Raw genomic sequence first — 21,227 nt, forward strand, 5'->3', positions numbered from 1 at the left:
GGATTAATTAGATAGCAATTAATTAGATAATAGCTGTAAAGTACTCTATGCATAAAAATCACTACACAAGAACTAAGTATTGTTAATTGCAGCTGGGCAAACACTGAAAAAAAAACTAAATGAACATTCATTTCAATTTTAGGCAAATGAATTTCAGCTGTGTTTCAACTGCTTGAATATTTACTTTCTGGCTCATTTTCTAACAAAGGATTTTACTTGCAGCAATATGAAACAATCTCCCAAGGGAAATGGTCACAGCACCAAGAGTGCCAGAGCTCAGGAAGCATTTGGACAATGCTCTCAGGCACAGGGTGTAGCTCTTGGGGCTGTTCTGTTCAGAGCCAGGAGTTGGACTCAGTGACCCTTGTGGTTCCCTTCCAACTCAGGATATTCTATCATTCTATGAAGCAAGATATAGTTTGCACAGAAAATTCATAAAACTAGAATTAGAGTCATAATTCTGTGTGTTTGAATAAGACTCTCAATTCTGAGACCCTTATTACTCCTTGGATCCCCTGCTTTTCTGAGAATAAAAAAATTACTGTAACCCTGTGTCTTTATATGTGAAGTTTAAAGTGCATTACCAGGACTAGGCCTAGTAAGGAATCTTTATCTACATTTTGGTAGGAAGAAAAAGGTCTTTGGTCATAACTCTTGGTATCATGAAGCAGAGAAAACCTGAGCTCTGTAGCTGAATTCACTGAAAGTCAGATAGGAATTCAGGATGAGCTACCTGAGTTAAGATGAGGCATGTCCTCCCTCCTCTCCCAGATACTTTAAAAAAGTTTAAAAAAGGAAAAAAAAAAAGAAAAGAAAAAAGAAAAGAAAGAACAAAACCCAAGTCCTGTAGATCGTACAGGAAAAATTCTGGCAATTTCTTTGCTGCATGTGAAGTTGATGCAGAATTGTTTACCAGGTTTCCTGGTTTTTCAAAAACCATTTCCTTTCTTTTTCTTTTACTCATACTGGGCAAATCACCAGATGCTCAAGAAGTTTACTGGCACCTCACCTATTAAATTCCTGAGATAATTCAGTACTGTTTAACTGCAGTGCAATCTGGAAATGAATTACTCTAACATCAGGTTTTTTCCTCCATCTCTTTCTGCATTTCTTGGAAAAGGAGTCCAAAAGTCTGACATCTAAGGAACTTCAAAAATCTTTTTCTTCTCTATTCTCAACAGATCTTCAAATCATTGGAAACACACACAACTTCATCACTTTATAAACAAAAAGCTTCTTTCCAGCCAGAAATGCACCTCATTTTACAATTCAGTTTTATCCTATTAATAGAACAGAATGATTTTAGCAACTGTGAGGGCATGCCTCTTTTTTTAAAGTGGCAGAACCCAGGATTAGAGTCCTGGCATTGTGCTCAGACAAACTGCTGGCTTCAGCCAGTCTAACAACAATTACAGTGGCATGGCCTCCTGCACTACATCTGTGGGGCTAAGCAGACCTGTAAAATTTGGGACTACATTTGATTTTTAGGCAAGAAAACAGCTTATGGTGGAATCTGAACATCTCTGCACTTTGTGAATCTTAATAAAAGCATTTTATAATGAAATCATAAAGGTAAACTCCATTGTGATAGGGTAGCCAGAAACAGAAGTATCTGTAACCTAACTGCATTTCCTTACTTTGACAAAGGCTCTGGTGTCTTAGGTCACTGTCACTCAAGGGCTGGGTTCTGACCCTTGTTTTTCTGCTTATTCTGGGGAAGCTGATCAAGTTATTCTTTTCTCATGTACAACTCACATCAAGACCCTCAGAGAAGTTGAAGTTGAGGAGTAACTCCCAGGCAGAACTGAGGCCAGAAATGTGTCTCAGGACACAGAATTGCCAGCATTTGAGTTGTGTATTTAGAATCTCAACAGAGCTGCATCTGATCTCTGCAGAGGAATGAATGCAACAGAGTCTGTGTGCAGCAGTCAGTTCTTTATCTCAGTCTACTTCTGTAATAAAAACATGCAACATTCTTATAATTCTACATAATATCTAGTATCTGGTTTTATTCAGAAAGGCTAATTGAAACTGCAATCAAAGAGGAGTATAAAGGAACAGAATAAGGAACATTAAGTCTGTTAAACTGAAAAGGTGAGAATAGCTATACAAGAAATACCAAAAATATCTACTCATTCACATTTTCTAGAGTTGTAACACAATAGAACTTAAAAAAAACCCAACTCCCTGACATAACAGAATTAACTGTAATAATTGGGGAAAAAAGCTTCACCATCAGATGAGAAATGAAACCTCTTTTATGCTGCAGAGCTGATATTTTAAGTCTGGAAAAAATTAGAAATTCCTTTAGTTGCAGTGAAGGAGTGAGGAGTGCTGAGGAATCCAGCTGTCAGGGAGCCACTGTTTTCTTTTACTTAGGAAGTAATTTTCATTAGCTGGACATATATATCAGTTGAAAGATCAGATTTGAAAGGACAATTTCAAACATACCACAGAAAAGTAGAAAATTTGATGAACTAAAGAAGCAAAGTTATTCCAGTTTTCTTTTGTGCCTTAGACTTAAGAAGACTTTGAGAAGAATGTTGTAGACATATATATTATTTACATATATACATTTTTATGTATCCATGTGTACATATATATGTAATCTTCTGCAATGACAGTTCTCAACACAAATGGGCCAAGCTGACTTACACAAGCTAAAGAGCAAGCCCAATGTATACAATTAATGCTTGTTTCATAAATGTCCCATCTTCTTAGACTACTGGAAATTTCAGAGGCACTTAAATATTTCTAGAATGTGATGATATCAGTTGAAATATGGATGTCTTATATGGATTGATATTTTACTCATTTATAAACCAGAAACAGAGAATCAGGTAAAACCATATCTTTTTAAAAATTCCCAGTGGAAGTTAGAAACTATTGTAGTCACTCTATCATCTGTTGCAGAAATATGTGTTTTACTGTCCTAGATTTAACGTTGACTGAAAGTTCCTAACAGTGAGGCAAATCCTGTTTTCCATTCATTTTTATGAAGAATGGCTCAGTCAGCCAATATTTGGGGAAAAAACCTAATTCCAAGGAAAGGATAATGCAATATAATTTATGAAACACTTGACTTTCAGTAAAATTCTCCAGCCATTACAAAAACTTCTTTTGAAGTTGTTAATATGAATGCCAAAATTAAAATCCAAGTGAAGTTGTTACTGCAGTTTCATATGTTACAAGAAAATCAGTACATTCTGGACCTGGAGGAACTGTTAGCTTTCCCTTCTGCCACTCTATCTATTTCGTTATTTGTGTCAGTTTCTTTCCTGGATCTCAGCTCAAGGACCGTGTAATGTGTGAAAATACTTTCCACAGTTTTCCCAGTTCGGATTCCTTGGGGTACTTACAGTTCCTGGCCGTGGGTACGGCACTCGCCCTTGGTAGGGAACCCACTGGTAGTTGGGGCCATCTCGGTGGGCATAGGGACCAAGGAACACCCTCCTGACATCAGTCATGCTGTACATACACACTGCTGATCCCTTGAAGATATTACTGAAAATGAGGGGAGAAGAAATGAAATCAGCTTCTTTAATCAAGTGCTAGAGCTATGGGAATAGCAGCTTGATGCTTTCTAATTTATTGCATGTGATGATTATCAAACCTCTGACATGCTCTCAGAGCAATCCTCACTCACCTCCTGTGAAAGTTCAGCAAAACTGATATGATCTCCCAGACATTTTCCTTAGCAGATGGCTGCTATTTCACTATTTAAAACATCTTGTCCCCAGAAGGCCAAAGCCCAAATTTGAGTAAATTTCAGTAAGGCTTTCCCTAGAGAACTATTCAATTTTTTCCTACACTCTACATTTTTCTATTTTTTTTAGCAGTCTCTTCCATCATTTGGGCAGCACAAGTACAAACTTCAGTGTTGTCCTTACCCTGACATTTTTTACAGAAGACAGTAAGGACTTGTAAATCTCCCTCTTCTATGCCTGGTATCACTAGAAACATTCTTTCTGTTTAGAAACTAAAACTTGTTTCTTTCACAGACAAATGTGGCAATACAACTAGTACTGCAAACCTTCCTCAGGCCAAAGCTGCAAGTATATTTTGTTCTTGGTGAAAGCACAATGTAACAAAAACATTCAAGTCACAGTTATATGTGATTCAATAACAGAACTTTTGAAAGATCACTAGACTTTCCAGATTTCAGCAATATTTTTTATTAAAATCTCCTTGACTAGCCAATTTCTCACTCCACAGATTTCCTATTTTACACTGCCCCCAAACAAGTTTATTTATGCTTGCATTCATTTTCCAAATCTATGTGGAAAGGGCTAAAAATGCTGATCCCTGCTATAAAAAGCCAATTCAATGGCAAGAACAGCCTGAGAAACTGATAGTCTTTGTGTTTGCTAGCTTCAGGGTGATGATGTACACTGCTCATAAGAAAGAAACCTAATTCATTACTTCTTACTGACATTGACTTCTCGGTTCAAAGGTTAAGAAAATTTTGTGGTTTTTAAAAACACTTTTAACAAAGAGACCTCTTTAAAACAAGCAGCCATCCAAGTTTCCATGCAAGAAAATGATATGCTCTGTACCTGGAAGTTGTAAACACTCCATAGACTATTGGATTTTTAGGGTCTTTAGAGTTCATTAGGAACACGTCCTCTGTAATGACAAGAAGAAAAGAAAATCAGGTTAAATTCATACAGGTAATACCTGAAGACATTTCTATTTTCCAGCCACTTCTGCCACTTACGTAGTTCATCAAAGTGTGTGTCAATGCCATTGGGTCCTGGCACAGAACAGATCAGACGTGCTTTGAGGAAAGTTGTCCATTTGTTAACAAGGCTCCTGTGTCCACCAAAGTCATTCTAATAACAGAAGTGTTTTGCATTAATATTTAGCAACAGTCTTTGTTTCAAATATCAACAGAGTACAGATAAAATATAGTAAATAAGATGACATTTAGAGAAAACAAGAGAGAAGAATTCACCCTCTATGTACAAAAGCAATATTATGTCGCAAAGACAAAAAAATCTGAATTATTTTTATTTTACATTGATTGTGCCATATATCATACTAGTCCATAACTTAAAACCAGAAACACTCAAATCTCTTTATATAACTTTATACATATTCAACACTGGGAAAAAAGGAATTGGCAGAATATCTTGCTCCAAAGCTTCCAGTCTGCCATGTCCTGGAAAAGCTGAGGGGGTTTATTATGCTGAAATAGGTAGCAATAAAGTAGAAATGAAACTTGCAATGGAACAAAGTAGACAAAAATGCCAGAACAGTGGGGTCAGCTGTACAGCCACCAAACGTAGAAACAAAGGGCCCTGAGGACTTCATACTTGTGGGGTAATTGGTTTACAAGTAGGAACCACTGAATTCAAGGAGGTAAATTGAAATTGTCCTTATGGATTAACAGAAAATTTTACTGTAAACACTACAGTTGCCAAAGGTACAACATTTTTTTTAATTTAATTTCATTAGCAGAAATGTTTTTGGAAGTCTGTCAGAAAAACCTCTGGACATTTATCAGTGTGGACAAATGATTCATCTTGCAGTCACTAAGGGTCTTTGGAATGGCTGCCCATTTCTACAGCTAGCCTTAAACAATCATTTTTCTGTATCTTCCTTTGCCTCGGTTTTAAAGGTTTTCACTAACGTGGGAATGGAAAGATATTAACACTTAAAAAGCAAATTCTTCAGATGTTTTTGGCCTACCTGGAAGTATCACATTTCCTGTAAAAAGACTTTCTTTTGCAGACACTTTCTAAGCCTCAGAAGATACCTACAGATTTTTAAACCAAACATCATAGTTTGAGAATTTTCCCCCCTAAAAAGGAATTGAATGGCATTGATTTCTGTATGTCATCCCCACACTATTTTTGTCTTGGGATGACCCAAGAGTCAATTAATACTGAATAGTTAACAGGTGAGAAAACACAATTTCTAAAATTGCTTGCAAATGCATTCAGTATCACACCAAGAATTCATCATCTGACCTTGCAGATCTGCCCTATTCTGGCATGGGTGGCTTTTCCAGTGTGCTCTCCATCAATTGCATTTTCACGGAAGAAGAAGTAGATCTTGTCATCTTCTGGATTGTCACTCTCTGGTATCAGGTGAGCACTGACAAATCTGGGATCTGAGAAGACAAAGCCATTGTGCACATTACTACTGCATGAACTGGATCATTTCTCTTCCTTACATAAATAAACTGTCATTTTTCTTCCCAAGACCCAGTCATTGTATCCCATGGTAAATATTTCTATATTAGGTACATCATCACCTGCTAATGTGTGACAGGTATTTACATTCCTCTTATCTTTAATACAGAGAGGTGTTTGCTACAGATATTTAATGAACAAATCTTAACTTTATTATTGGAGCAATTAAATGTTTATGAAATCTCTTTACAAATGTTTGTATAACATTACAGCATGGTTTCATAATTCCATGTATTTTTTACTGACATTTTTCTTCTTTGGATGTCTGGACTTTGGTTAGTCTTTCTGTTAAAGTAACAATTAAAATGAAAGAATTATGGAGACAAATGTAAAGTTCTCATTTTAGAAATTTAAAAAAAATTACACCTAGAAAATTGTTAGTTCATTACTGTTAAAAAAAGTTAAGTTGAAAACCACATTTTGATTGATACTACCTGCACATGATACCCCAAATTCCCAAATTTTTGTCTTCTTTTTAGAAGAGAAATATATTTTAGAATTTCTACTCAAGTTGTTGAAATACTTTGTCTTTCCATTTTTGTGAAGTATTATTTTTACATACATAAACTTTATTTCTTAATGATTAGAGTGACAACTTTATTTGGTGGCAAAAAAGATATATCAACAAGCGAAAATACATATAATGTGGACATACTGATGGGTTACATAAAAATACTGTAAAAAAGTTTTGGGAGAGAGAATTTTATAGAATTCACATCAATAAATTCATGCCAGTGGTGCATCTGGCTCATCACTGTATTTTACAGAGATACTTCAGCTGGTATCTTTCACTATATTTGGAAAAAGAAGGCATATCCAACAGATTTACCAATCTGTTTTATAACCATTCTACATCCTGCTGGGATAATTAACTGTAGAAGAACTATATTTAACTACTCCGAGTCCTGTTCCTATGTGAAATTGTAAGCTATTTTAGTGTCTGTATTAACATCTTTTCAGTGTATATTTATTGCCAGATAATCATGGAAATAATGAACTTTGCTATGTTTTGCCAGTTTGCACTAGCTGGCCTGTGCGACCCATTGCCTTATTAAGGATGGCAGTGTTTTTAAGACACATTGACAAGTTATGCACACAGAAGTTTAGAAGTTTAGATGTTTATATTATATGAGTATATACAGCACAATTTTGTGTGTATGTGTATGTATTATCATGTACTCTGTGTGTGTGTGTATATATATATATGTATATATTCTCATGTATTTGTGTTGTAGGTGCATACATGTATATATTTTATATAAGTACAGAAGGATGACCCTACTGGCTCAGACCAAAGTTTACTTAGATCAATACACAACCTCCAAGATTCTCCAGAAGTAATTATTTGAGACAAGAAAGAATATGGTGATTACAAATAATATTCTCCCAGAAGACAATCCCTTCCTTCAGCTGTTTTCAGTGTAGCTGATTCCCTGAGCTTTGCTGCTTCTGAGCCCTTAGTTAACTCTCAATAGACTTTCAATCCAGTTATCTGTCTAGTTTCTTCTTGAACCCATGCACATTTCCAGAATTCAGCATGTCCTTTTGGAATTTGTTCCTCACCTACACAATGTAATGAACTAAAATTTACTTCTGATTTTTGTTTTGAACAGTGATCTCAATAACTTTATTTGGTTCCTCTCAATTCCTGTATTGGAAAAATGCCCAGTGATCAAGATGTGGATGAACTATGCTCTTTAACAAGGGCTGGAGCAATTCTCTTTGTTGAATTCTCTGTTGCAGTTTTTCCTTTTTCTTTTTTTTTTCCCTATTAATTTCTAGCAGTTAATATGGTTCTGACAGCTCCTAAACAGTAATCTGAAATTGCCATGGAATTTACATGCCATAACCTCAGAACTTCACTCTTCATTGGTGGTACTCTGTCCATAGCCCATTCTTTTATATGTGAAGATAGACATACTCTCCTCATGGTTTTCCCCATGGTTTATCACTACATCATTCATCAAAAATAATTTAATTTGTCATTTGATTGCTTAGCTACCCAGTTGCATTAAGATCCTTTTGTTACCCTTCACAGTCTTCCTTTGTCTCACACTGCTGAATAACTTAGGTTCATGTGAAAAAAAAACAACCTCTCATTCAACCTCTTTTTCAGGTTATTTATGAACATGTTGAACAACACAGGCCACAAAACAGATCTCTGTGAAATGGCGTCTACCACCTATTGTCTCTTAAAATAAACATTTTTAGACATCTGAGAACATGAAAAATCTGAGATCTTAAGCTCTCCACCCCAAACCCCAGTAATGAAAGCTATTAAATGTCCTTCCTTTCTTTCTAGTGTGCATTTAATAGCTTTCAAGTTACAGTGACATGAGACTCAAGATAAAAAATATCTCAACTGTTTTTTATGCGATATACTAGGGCTTTGCATGCAACTTCAATCTCAAGAAACAAGGGCTACAGCTTGAAAATTTCTGTACTGCAGACTGGGGAAGGATCCACCAGAGAAAGAAGATAGCCATTAGAATACACTGTTCTTGGCTACTGGATCTGGGGAACCTCTTTTCTGAATATGTTGCTTTTACATCCTTAAGGGCTTAATGAAAAAGGGTAAAAAAAAATATTCAACCAAAACCTAAACACATTCCCAAATGGTTGAATGATTTGTTTCTAGCACAATGGGTTTTGTAAATCACAAGAGATCAAGTTCTAAAATAAATCACTATATTATCAGGTGTCAAAAATCTAACTTTACATTGGCCTATGAAGATACTGTGGGGAGCCCCATTTTGAGGCAAAAATATTGCTGATATAGCACTGGTTATGTAAACTTGCCCTCGGTTAGCATATTATTATTCTTTTCTTTCCCTCTCATAATTTTGCAAGTGAACCAGAAATAGTAAGACAGTTTAGTATTAAAGCAGGACTGACACTACAATGATAGAAAAATAGTTGAATAAATTGAAAATATGTATTTTAAATTATTCTGTCAGAGTGAAAGCAGAGAAGAGGGTTGTGAGGCAGGCAGATAAAACTAATGCCACAGCTAGAGCACATGTGAGTATGCTTTGTATATACTTCTTACCAGTGCTCATCAGAGATGGATTCAGATTTTCAATGAGTGATTAATAATCCTGACTACATCCCTGCAAATGAAGTAGTCACACAACCTCTATTAGAAACACATCCATTGTACATCATGAAACACCTTTTCTTGAATAACACTTCTTACTGAGCACACCTTGGACTGTTTTTCCATCTAGGTAAATCGATATGTTTTAGTCAATAAAAGAGTGGTTCTTCATGTTATAGGGCCCTTGCTCTTGTTACCTGGTGGCTTGGGTTTTTCCCCCTCTTCCATCTAACAGATTTATGTCTATGCAGTGAACCAAATAAATGAAGAGCAGGCTACATGTGTTCTGTTGCATATAGAAATAGATTAATTTCTGTTTAGAATGAATGTAGTGGTTACAGAAACAACATCATGATACCATGTGTGGGGACAGGGAGAGAAAAGTGCTTGACAATTTCATGGGTTATAAAGCTAAGAACCAGTGATCTGTAGTGTGTTCTTTATTGTTCCACTAGCACAGAGGCTGCCTGACTTGCCTGAGGCTTGATGCACACTTGCATTCAACCCCAGGGCTTCAGACCACGCTCACTACTGGCTGCTGAGGGTCTTGATGAATCAATCAGCCAGATGGCCAGCAGTCACGCAACACAGCCCTCTCCACAGACTGCACAGCACTTTTTGACTGCTCTTCTTTGAGGATTGGAAGGGAGATATCCACAGATGAGGGAATAAGGGACTTCTCCTTGACTCTCCTAATTGCTCACCCATGCAGCAGAAGAAAGAATGTCATCCATGAATGTGTATGTTCGAGTATTGAGACTGCCCTGCCCTACCCTGCAAATTTAAACAGGTTTGGTATCAAGCGGTCCCCATGGGACGTTTAAAATAATTCAGTCAGGGTTGACCTATTTCATACATTCAACACAACACAGCCACAAAAGAAATGCTGGAATGAACTTCAAGCAAGTTTTACTGAATGGGAAGTAGGACTTTGATCCAAACCCACCAGTAATAATTGTAAAAGTCAGTGCACTGCTGCTATTGGGGGTAGACGGAATGACTTCAAATTTCTGAGTATGAATTATGGAGTATTCTGCAACCCTAAAACTGCCTCCAATCCACGTAGCCCTCAGAAGTGCTGCAACAACAGTTCAACACTTTCTTGTTTGAAAGCAGTCTCCCATTGATTAGAAGTCCAGAAAGCTTGTTTTGGGAAAATGGATTTAAGAAATAATTTGACAGCAAATATTTTGCAATGATTCATTGCTTTTAAAAAACACAGGCAGACAATATAGAAGACTGCTTTAAAAAACAGCATACATCAAACAAACATTTCTGAAACGTGTTTTAGCATGATCAAAGGAGAAACAAAGCCACAGCACAAACACGATCAAAATAAAAATTACAGCTAAAAACACTTCTCTGATCTTGCAGCCAAAGTGAACAAGCTAAAAATAAAAACTTAGATTTTTATTTAAAACAATCAGCCTTTAAGAAGCAAATCATTAAAGTCCACACCTTTTTCAGTCTCCTTTTTCCAGTTGTCTTGGCTGTGGTGCTACTCCTCAGATCCCACATGACACCTTTGTGTGCCCTCCTGCAATTACCAGCTCTGCAGACATTTCTCTGGCAGCAGCCCATTAAACTGTCCTTTCTGAGAAATCTGGCTCTTTATGAAAACGACACCTTGGTCCAGCTGCCTTTATGATTTATTTGCCATTGTTTGCTTATTTAAGTAATGGAAACATGTTTTGCCTGTCTCAGCATTTCAGGTTGAGGGAAAGCGAAGGTATATCGATCTGCACTGGTTCTTTAACAAATGTTACCCTTTACCAACAATAACCCACAAATACACACACGCACCCAAGAGCAGGAAACAATAAAAGTCAGAAATTGGCTTTCTAAGTGAATTGTATTAGCATTTTAATGAAGATCTATAAACTTGAAGGCACAGAAATTACCTTTAGCTGTCAAGATTGAGTAAGCTGAAAGCACAGAAGCTGGGGTCATCTCTTCATCACTTGACAAGAACCAAAGGGCAGCTCTCTTAGGAAATGCTTTGTAAAGAGTTTGAACTGGATGCCCCTATTATTGTATATTTACGGTCAAAATGACTAATTTATCAGTTCACAGCAAGAAAATTCTAGGAAACTAGGGAAATTTTATGCTCAGTAAAACTGCAATTGCTGTAATTTAATGAAAAGTACTGGAGGGTGACTGGGACCCTAAGGAGAGGAAGGCTAGAGAAGATGAAATTAAAAATTTAACAACAACAAAAATAGACAGCTACTCAAGGCTTCATAACCACGTACAGCGCCCGTCCGCTGGGACCCAGCACAGAGAACCAAACACTGTCCTCACAAAATCTGGACTTGCTCTCTCTGTGAAGCCCTACTACCCACAGAGAAGAGAGCTGCAGCTCCAGTCACAAATGTGCAGAGCAGAGCTTCTGCCTCAGCAAGGTCACCAGAGGACAAAGCTGTTAATATGTGGTGATGAGAGAGCTAAGATGGTTTGTGGTTTTACACACTCGAATGTAGTTTACAAAACACCAAAGCTTTTAGTGGTGTTCTTTCAAAGTTCCTTCATTTAAATTCCCCAACTTTCACATTCCTCTTGCTGCTGTTGACTCAGGAAAATGCTGCAGAGCTCTCATGGATTCACTGCTTCTAGTGAAGCTCCTCAATAACACGGATGGCCACATCAGACCACATCCTCGAACTGGGAATGCTGTTTGCACAAGGGATAACTTGTGGCTATTATGGAGCTAATATGAGGGTTTTGTGGTAACTTATTGTCAGATGCTAACATAGAAAGGACAGACCACAGAGTAGAGATGTCATTTAAAGATGCTGTTTACAAAGTCAGGAGGATGTGTGGCATGCAGGCCATGCATGATCAAGCTGTCAGCAGCTATTACAAGGTAAGAAGCCTCATGGTCCCTCACTGATTTTGCAATGGAAATTCCCCTCAGAAAGAGTTTTAAAGCCTGATGATAATCATCAAATGGCTAATCTTTGAGTCAAGATGATCTTAGAGTAGTACATTAGTTATGTCAGCTAGTTTCTCTTTCTTAGAAGTGATATCCTATTTTTTATCAATTTTTCAAAGATTAGTAAAGGCAATTTTTGTGAGACAGATTATAAAACACACTAATAAGTGTAAGGTTTACCAAAAGTTTCTTTTAATTTCAATAAAAAAAATATTTTATTCCAAACTCTTTTCATAATTTAAAAAGAAACAAACAACCTCAAACCAACAAACCCTTCCTCTGCAGATTCCAAATGCTATGCTTCAGTGGTGACTTGTGTGACATGAAGAGATTACAGACTTTCAAGGATGAAAGGTATTAAAAGTAGCAACAACATATCAGTCTTCTGTCATTTCAATACATGGCTGCAGCAGCAATGTAACACTCAAAAGACATGAATTAAAAAACACACACCATATTTTTACACATGTAAATTCTTCTGCATCTCAAAGGTACACTTACACATACAGCAACAGGAGTCTAGCCCTTGTGGCTTTTACAGTGGCTTGACCATAAGTGCCATCCATGCACCATTCTCATTGTGAGAGACAATAAAACTGAATTTAAATGATGAGGCTTTTTAAGGATCTGTATTTGAGGCAAAAAAGCAAGAAAGGGAAAGTGTATTGCAACATCCTAAAGCAATCAGGCTCCACGCTGGGGGCAGCCAGCAGAAGTGAAAACTTGGCAAGGCCAGGTTGGGGACTGAGCCGTCCTGGGGGCTGGCAGTGATGCAGGGTAAGGAGAGCACAACCTCAGTTTGGGGTGCTCAGCCCCTCTGGAGTATTGTGAATGAGTCCCTGAGTACCTGCCAAGACAATGCCACCACCCCAAGATCCCTCATCTCCTCTGCCTTAGAGGCATAATTCAGCATGAACATTTCTTGGGAATAACATTTTGGCTCCCACAGGAAACAGAAGGGAGAAAATGTTGATCTCTGATGCAATTATCAGTTTTTGAAGCCTTTCTTCTAAAGAGACAACAATAGTTTTGATTCCTTATTAAAGACTAATTATATGGTGAAGAAAAGTGAATATAAAAGTTCAGTAAAATTATAGCTTAATGCTCAACATAAATTAGATTTCTCACAAAACAATGCTTATGATCTATCCACACTATTTAATTTAAAAGAGGTGATTATTATCTCCTTACAGAACAACAAGCAAAATTAACACCTCTTTTCCATTACTGACTGTGTTTCAAGGCTGTTGTATATCTATCAACACAATTAATTTTAAACTTATTTACTTGTCCCTCAGAGAGAGTAATTGGGCAACTGAGAAAACTAGCGTCCATCACAGAAGAGAAAGTGAGGCTTGCAGCACACTGTCTCCATTTAGGAATACTTTAATCTCAATTTTCTGTATTTCTTAAAGGTAATGAGAGTTCCAGCTAAGAGCCTGTTTCTTCCTCTCTCAGTCATTTATCTGAAGTTTTTGACATTGATGTTTGGAAATAAAAACACTAGAAAGCCTGTGCCTTAACTGTGTAACCTACATCTTTAGAGCTCTGGATGAGTGACAAGAACTAAATACCAGAGTCTTTATGCTAAGACGTGATGTATTAGGGGAGGAAGTGGAGCGTGGAGGCACTGAAGACAAAAGATGTTTCTGATTTGGGGTGTTACAGACTTTTGGCATATAGAGCCATGCTACAGGCCTGCCTTTTGTAAGCTCTGAAGATTCACAGGTGGAGCACAAGTCCCTGGAGATGCTGAAGCAGTTTATGGCAGCTGATCCTAGAAGTCAGAGACCCAAGCCTGTTCCTCTCCATTAATGTGATTTTCTCAGGCCTTTCTGAATGCTGAGAGATGTGTGTTTATGTCTTGGTGGAATATTCTTCCACTTTCCCACCTGGAAATTAAGGGCACAAGAAGGTGTCCTGAAGGCTGAGGGAACATGCTGCAGCCAAACTCCTGACACAGCACTTTGCAGGAGGCAAATACCTGGCTGAGTGTGAGGAATAGCTGGGGATTATCATGGCAAGCATATGCCAGTGTAGGGAAAATGGGACAGCCCTCAGCAGTACAACTGGCGAAAGCTGAACAGCACTGGCTTGACAAGCACATCTTCAGCCTCTGTCTCCTGAAAGCTAAATTCCTAATATTTCTGTCAGCTCCATGCAGTGTACAGCCCTGTCTCCAGAACCCTTTGCCCATAGAAATATTACCTTTTCCTGCCTAAAAAGTGAAAAAATATGTCCTTGGCGTCAAAAATCATCTATTTTGAAAACAGGAAGAAAAACTCCAAATTTTGTACTGCCAGGTTCAATTAGAAGTGTGTGGAAGGGGTTGTGTAGCTGTAGAAAAGATCTCTCCCTGATGGCACATCAAAAACTGGACAGGCCTCTACCATAGTCTCAACTCTCCATGAGGGATGTTCATTCATTTGGAAATGATCATCAGCCCACGCCACTTCCCACGGACTCATCCAGTAGAGAACTCCTGCAGCAATCTCCTAACCTTTCCAGTCTCCTGTAATTTAATTTCTTTGTGAAATCCTTTAGATTTGGCTAAAGAACTGAGGTAATTTTGTCAAACTACAAGAAACATTTTGTCGGTTTAATGAACTTTTACAGCTAGTGTAAAGCAACTTGACACAAAATCCATTAAAGTAGGATTAATGAGGGATGGCAGCAAAAACTGAGGAAAGGGCTGGATGAATGACTGGTTTTAGCTCATGTGTCAGTGTAGCACAGCAACACAAAATGCAATAGGGCATCTGTAAGTGGGAGCAAAACCCCTCAGCACAACCTGAGGTATTCAGTGTGATAGCATCAGTTATGACAACCTCTTTCAGTAGTCATGTAAGCACTATGTGTTTCCAACTTAATCTAGCTTCAGTCAGCATAAGGTATTAACAGGGTTTTACACAACTGAAATAATGTACTCATTTATTGTTGATGTGAAACTTAGTTCTGTTCATTAAAAAAGAAAAAAAGTATTTGATACCACAGGTGAGATGAAAACTGTAAAGTTGCTTCAGATAGAAAAGTTTTGCAAGAGTACCTGCACTGTCAGAAAGTTTTTGTTCTCAAACAGCTTTTCATTGGCTTATACTTTAATTCTGTACAAGCAAACTGTTTTTCATTTTAATTATTTTAATTTTTATTATTATTCACTGACAGCACTTCAGAAATATTTGATGTTATTTCTGTGACTTATAAGAATGAAAATTTCATTGTCTCAGACTCAAAATTTTTGTGTTTTTTAAAAGCAATGAGGGGGGACTGTGCTTGTGATACATAAATCGCAGTGAGAGGAATTGGCAAAAAGTTTAACAGAAGTATTTAAAAAGTAATAAAAAAAAGAAAAGCAGTAAAAAATATGGGCCCTATAATAAACGGGAAACTGATTTTTTTTTTTTAAAGAATGCTTTCTACCAACAGGTCTGGCACAAAATATTAAAGCTGACAGTATGTCAAACATGGAACAGAAATGAATATTGATAATGACAACCCATATACACCATCTTGTGAAAAAGCTGATGATCCACAAGTCCACATGAAATACCTCATAGAAAGGTTTTGTACCTTCCTCTTCCATGGGGCTTTTTTCTGCCCTTACTGGAAGCTGCTTTAGAGAAACAGGAGAACAGGACACAGAGACTGAAGGGGTGGGTAGCTGAAGAGAGCTGTGCCCCATGACTACCAAATTTTACAGTGTGACAAATGTTATTCTAGAGCTCAGGAAATATGAATAATCTCACTGACATCAATAGAACACTTCTGACTTACAAGGATATTGGATTTTGCCCAAACAGCAGTAAAAAAATCAATAAACACCAATTCTCAGATATGTGGCAATATTAACAGATACAATATATTATCACTAAATGCTTGCAACTATTTCATAAGACCTGTGCAGTCAATGGGAAAAATATATAACCCAGTCTTCAAAGTAATTGTTCTTCTGCTTTTTTTTCTGAATGATCATCTGTACAAAAGCTGTCTCTGAAAGGTTATCTTGTTTCTGTTTATACCAAATTCTCTAACAAAATCTTCCTAAAAATCTTGCTGTACTTAATCTGAACAGAAATCTTTAAAGACTGCCAAAAGGAAATTAAATTTATATATATAAAGATATGTTAAAATACTCTTTTCCATAATTTAGGAACAAAAAAACAGGCCAGCTTATCACTTTAAAAGGTAAATCAGAAAGGGAACTATTTTACCCTCATTTACTCAGTGTGTTTGTGGCAGCTCTAAGTGCTCTGGAACAACGAATTCTGATGGATGCTGCACAATAAATGGTGGTTTCAAAGATTTACAGTTTAACCCTTGCCTTTGAAAGAGGTAATTTTCCCTGGTCATACCACAAGGCAACTCGCCTTACTAACAGAAACATTCAACCTATAGACAACAGTGATACAATGATCTCAGAACAAGGGAAATGGAGCAAAAAAAGGCTTATCAGCCTCAGTTTTGGTGGGCCACTCTTAACAGTTTTTTGGACAACACTACTACATTTGAGACTGATATAGAGATTCTCAAAAGAAATGTTATCACATTTCAATAACACTGTATGCTATCTGTACATCAGCACATCATCTACATCATCTATAGCATTCACTGCTTTTGACTATCAGCTATTAGCTGGTGATCACCTTCATACTTTGATCTTTTAAATGTTACTATACACTTTACCATATCTTTTTTTGGGTTTTGGTTTTTTTTTGGTTTTTTTTTTTGGGTTTTTTTTGTTTGTTTTTTTTTTTACCATATGATATGTAAAAGCACTTAGCTACATGTTTAAAAATCAAACTTAACAGCCACCCTTTAAAACGGATAAATTTACACAAGCCCATGGAATTCAATGCAATAGCAAGGGATGGGATATTTCTGACACCACTTTGAGAACTACGAGCTGGACATTGAAGCCTGAAATAAGTAGTATAGGGCATTCTAAAGGTCAAGGGGAAAAAGAAGCATCACTTTGGCAATGAAGCAAAATGGGAGGTGCAGGATCTATTCCACTGTCAAAATTTAAAGGCATCAAATGAGGAACCATTTGTCAAATATTTTTTGTGTCTGTGATCTGTCCATCATATCTGATAATTGAAATTGTGTGAATTCTTCTTTATTTTCTGTTACTCAGTCCAACATACTGCCTTTAAAAGTGAAAAATATGTATCCATTTGTCTCTCCCATTTGTCCTTTTCTCTTCCTGTTTCCCCTTCCTTATACTACAGTCATGAATGAGGATCTGTGGCCTAAATGATGCTGTTGGTGACATCAGTTTCACCCTTTTGTTTCACAATGTTGTCTTGACAGAGCCTGGGGAGGAACATGGTGAAGTGGCTCAAGTGGGACTGGAACAGTTTCTGTCCTGGAAACATGGGTTTGCAGAACTAAGTGGAGAAAAAAATCTCAATGTTTTTTTATCAATTAAACTCTTGCAAATAATGGAACGTAATCTGAAGGGAAATTACATGTCATATTAAATACAGAGCTTTCTAATTAGGTGTTTCTTCTGCTCCTCTTCAAAGCCTACAGAAATATTAAGATGTCTGCAGTTACAGCACAGAAACGTCTTCAAGATGTAACATTTGATATATCACAGTATTTCAGAAATAATGAAACTTCTACAAGGAATTAACAAATGTGAATTTAACCACAACAGATGGTCTATCTACATTTATTGATCTTACAAGTCCTTGTGTCATCACAAAGCCCTGCGTTAGGCTCAGTCCTGCTCTAGGAAAGTCCACAGCCACAACTCTATAAACACAGGAATTGAAACACTATCCTTGATAATAGAGTTTAATATTAGCTTTGCCATTCTTTGCTAGTGTAACTTTTGAATTGTGTTCTTGAACTACCTGAATGTGCTATCAATGTTTTAAATACACTGACATTTCCACTTTGTTGTAAAAATAGGCTTTTAATACTACACAGTGTTTAGCATTCTAGTACCAGCCATCAGTTTGATATCAGCCGTGACATTATTTAATTTTCAGAATCACAGAGGTTAAAGCTCACTGAACTATAAACAGTTGGAAACATGGAGTGTAATCCCAAGGCACAGCTCTGCACAAGCTGTAATTTAAATCATATTGCATGCTAAGCTGAAAAGGCAGTGCAGGTCTCAGAGGGCATGAATAAATCTGCAGTCACTGATTTGCCACACACATTTGTGTTGGGATTCTGTAACTGTGCAAATGTGATGTCTTCCTTTAGAGCAGAGGACCTGTCATCTACTGAGATTTGTAATTAAATAACCCAAAGAACAAAAGCAATTACTCAGCCCTACAAATATTCAGGCTGAAATGTGCATGATTTCAGGAACAAAGGGAAGGGGAAGTTCCGGAGACAGAGAGCAAGGGAGGCTTTGAGTCTGTGATAATTCATCTGTGTCTAGTGCTGGTGGAGGCTTTAATGCATAGAACAGGTATGCACATACCTGGCTTCCTCTGAACTAATAATTCCGTCATCACAGACTCCACTCTGAAGTGGATGTTTCTCCAGCTAAGGAGCCAATTATGCCTCCAGCTGGCTCCATGCCACCTCAGGTGCCGGCTTTGAGCAATCAGTTGTGTTAATTGCAAGCAACACTAAATGCCTTTTGGGACAAGCAATTCACGGTTCAGGAATGTTCCTGTGAAGGGGGCAGGTTCAGCCCCATTACCGAGAACAAACCACAGAGTTTGCACAGGTCGCAGGCTAAGAGCTGGGATTTTATGGAATGGGGAAAAGAGGTGGGAACAGACCAAGGGGCCGTATCCTCACATCATTAACTCTGCTGGGCATCTCAGTTAATTGATGGGGTGGGGGCTATGTGGGGGGCTGTGTGCAGCCCTTCATATTTTCCCATATTGCCAGGCATTCTGATCCAGGCCAACAAGACTAAGAGTTTGGTCCAAGAGAAGATACCTCAACTGCCCATGAACATGGGCTCCTTCCCAATAGCTGGTATTTTCTTTCTTTCTATTTGTCATAGTGGGAAAACAATGGTTTTATATATGCATAGGAATTTTTTGATATAAAGAAAATACTAAAAGGGTGATAGCAAGACCGAATGACAAAAATGGATGATGAAGGGCAAGCATATATTAAAAAAATAGCCATTGAAGGAATGAAGAGTAATAATAAAATGAGATGAGCACAATAATGAGATCAGAAATCGGATCTTGGCTGCATAGAGGTCATTGTCATGTATTATCAGCTACAGATCTGGTCTGTTGTATTTTTTAGTATCTATCTTTTGACTCACTACCTCGATAATAAGGTTTAACCGGTCATTTATTCATAAGCATGGATTTCTAATATATTTGTCACGAGCCCCTGCACAAGCACTACTTAAAAGAAGGACCCTGTCCAAATGTTTGAGGTGATGAATGGGAAGCTTGGATTGAATCATTAGAGATAAAGGGAGTTAATGTGTGGTGGGGAGTGGGAGGTACTGGTACAAACCTCAGCCTGCAGGTGCTTAGAAACAGCGTGCAGGCTCAGGAAGTCTCTCTAATACCCTTTAGAGGCTCAGTCCCTGGTGTCCCACATGGATGTACAAAGAAAACTTCTTAAAACAAAGCCATCTTATTTCTCCTTTTAACACAGACTAAAACATTGCCAAACACTTTTGCGTCTGAAGCTGTGAATTTCATTAAATTCAATGCAACTCGCTCAGCACTCTCTATTTTTGTGTGGCTGAAACCTTTAATTCTCTCCCCACCACCCCATGGCCAGCGTGCTCCAGTCACATCACACTTAACCTTTGCCTTGGCTTCTCAAAGAAGAATTTGTTTCACTCTATTCACGGCTTCAACAGTTTGGCAAACTGCACTCGAGCACCGCGCTGGGCCTTTATATTGAACACACTAATCTGATTGTTTTTCCACTCTACAAACTTTGGGTCAACAATCAAGCTGCTGCCAGAAACTAATTAATTTGCAAACAGGCCCCATTTTCACAGGGGGAGAGCTTTTGAAACCTATGTCAGCAGAGCTGGTCACACCATGGTGACATGCATTGTCATGGCATCCACTTTTCTGGGTAATTCTCCTCACTAATTTTTCACCACACACATGAACTCAAATTACCCAGTCAACAGTAAATCTCTATTGAATGCCCACCAAACTCTGAACGTGGTGGCCTGAGAAGAGGAAATTGGTATTGACAGGGTCAACACTCATTAAATTGATGGCTAGAGCAGAAGGAAAAAAACACAAAACAACACAAGAATGCAAAAGGAAAATTCGGATGTATGTCATATCCCAATAAAGGGGGCTGTAACAGACCCACTCCTCCTTTGTTTAAATCAATTAGTATTCTGCTGTTTGACTCCTACAAACAGATTTCTGCTTAACTTGTCTGAAAAACTGGTTAGTGACTTTTGTGAGCAAGAAAGGAGGCACAATTTGGTAGTTAAAAGTCACTGGTTTTCAAGCATCAGAGCTGTGATGAGCTTTCACAGAGATCATGGGAAACCTACTTGAATTTGCAAGGTCTGTAACACAGAGGCTTGTCTTTGGAATCTGGCCACCTAATCTGAACTTTCATTTTGCTTAAGCTGATTTGGATCTCTGCAAAAATGATAATTACAAAGAAACTGGTGTTGTGTAATTTAAAGTGGGTTCTGTACCAAAAGCAAAGCAAAATGCAAATTTAGAGCCTGAACACTACACCTTTTCTGGACAAATGACTCTTTTTTCCCTACTGAGATTTATCTCCAGGGAAAAGGGAGAGTCCTCCTATGAAGTGATGCATGTGGGTAACAGACAGATTAGATAGATAGATAGATAGATAGATAGATAGATAGATAAATAGATAGATAGATATTATCTTTTTAATCATACATTAACTAAAAGTAGTACACAAAACTTTCTAGTAGAGGTTATTGCCACTGATGAATAATAGACTAAATTTAAGTCACCTTAAGTGGGCAGACTTTACAAAGCCATCCATCAAAGCCAACTCCGTAAGTTATCCATTGAAATAAATCAATAGAAAAAAATATTCCATCTTA

General features: G+C 37.5%; 1 protein-coding gene across 2 annotated transcripts in view; it reads right to left on the reverse strand.

Annotated features, from left to right (window-relative positions):
* SEMA3A (semaphorin 3A) overlaps positions 1-21,227 on the reverse strand; it is a 165,315-nt gene that overhangs the window by 31,741 nt on the left and 112,347 nt on the right. For both annotated transcript variants that reach the window (XM_077179195.1, XM_054631159.2), the window contains 4 exons: positions 5,973-6,115; positions 4,718-4,832; positions 4,557-4,626; positions 3,360-3,504 (listed from right to left, as the gene is read on the reverse strand). In XM_077179195.1, the coding sequence (XP_077035310.1) occupies positions 3,360-3,504; positions 4,557-4,626; positions 4,718-4,832; positions 5,973-6,115 (473 nt within the window). The remainder of the gene's footprint in view (positions 1-3,359; positions 3,505-4,556; positions 4,627-4,717; positions 4,833-5,972; positions 6,116-21,227) is intronic.

Source organism: Agelaius phoeniceus, chromosome 5 (assembly GCF_051311805.1).
Source record: "Agelaius phoeniceus isolate bAgePho1 chromosome 5, bAgePho1.hap1, whole genome shotgun sequence".
In the NCBI taxonomy this organism is placed as follows: domain Eukaryota; kingdom Metazoa; phylum Chordata; class Aves; order Passeriformes; family Icteridae; genus Agelaius; species Agelaius phoeniceus.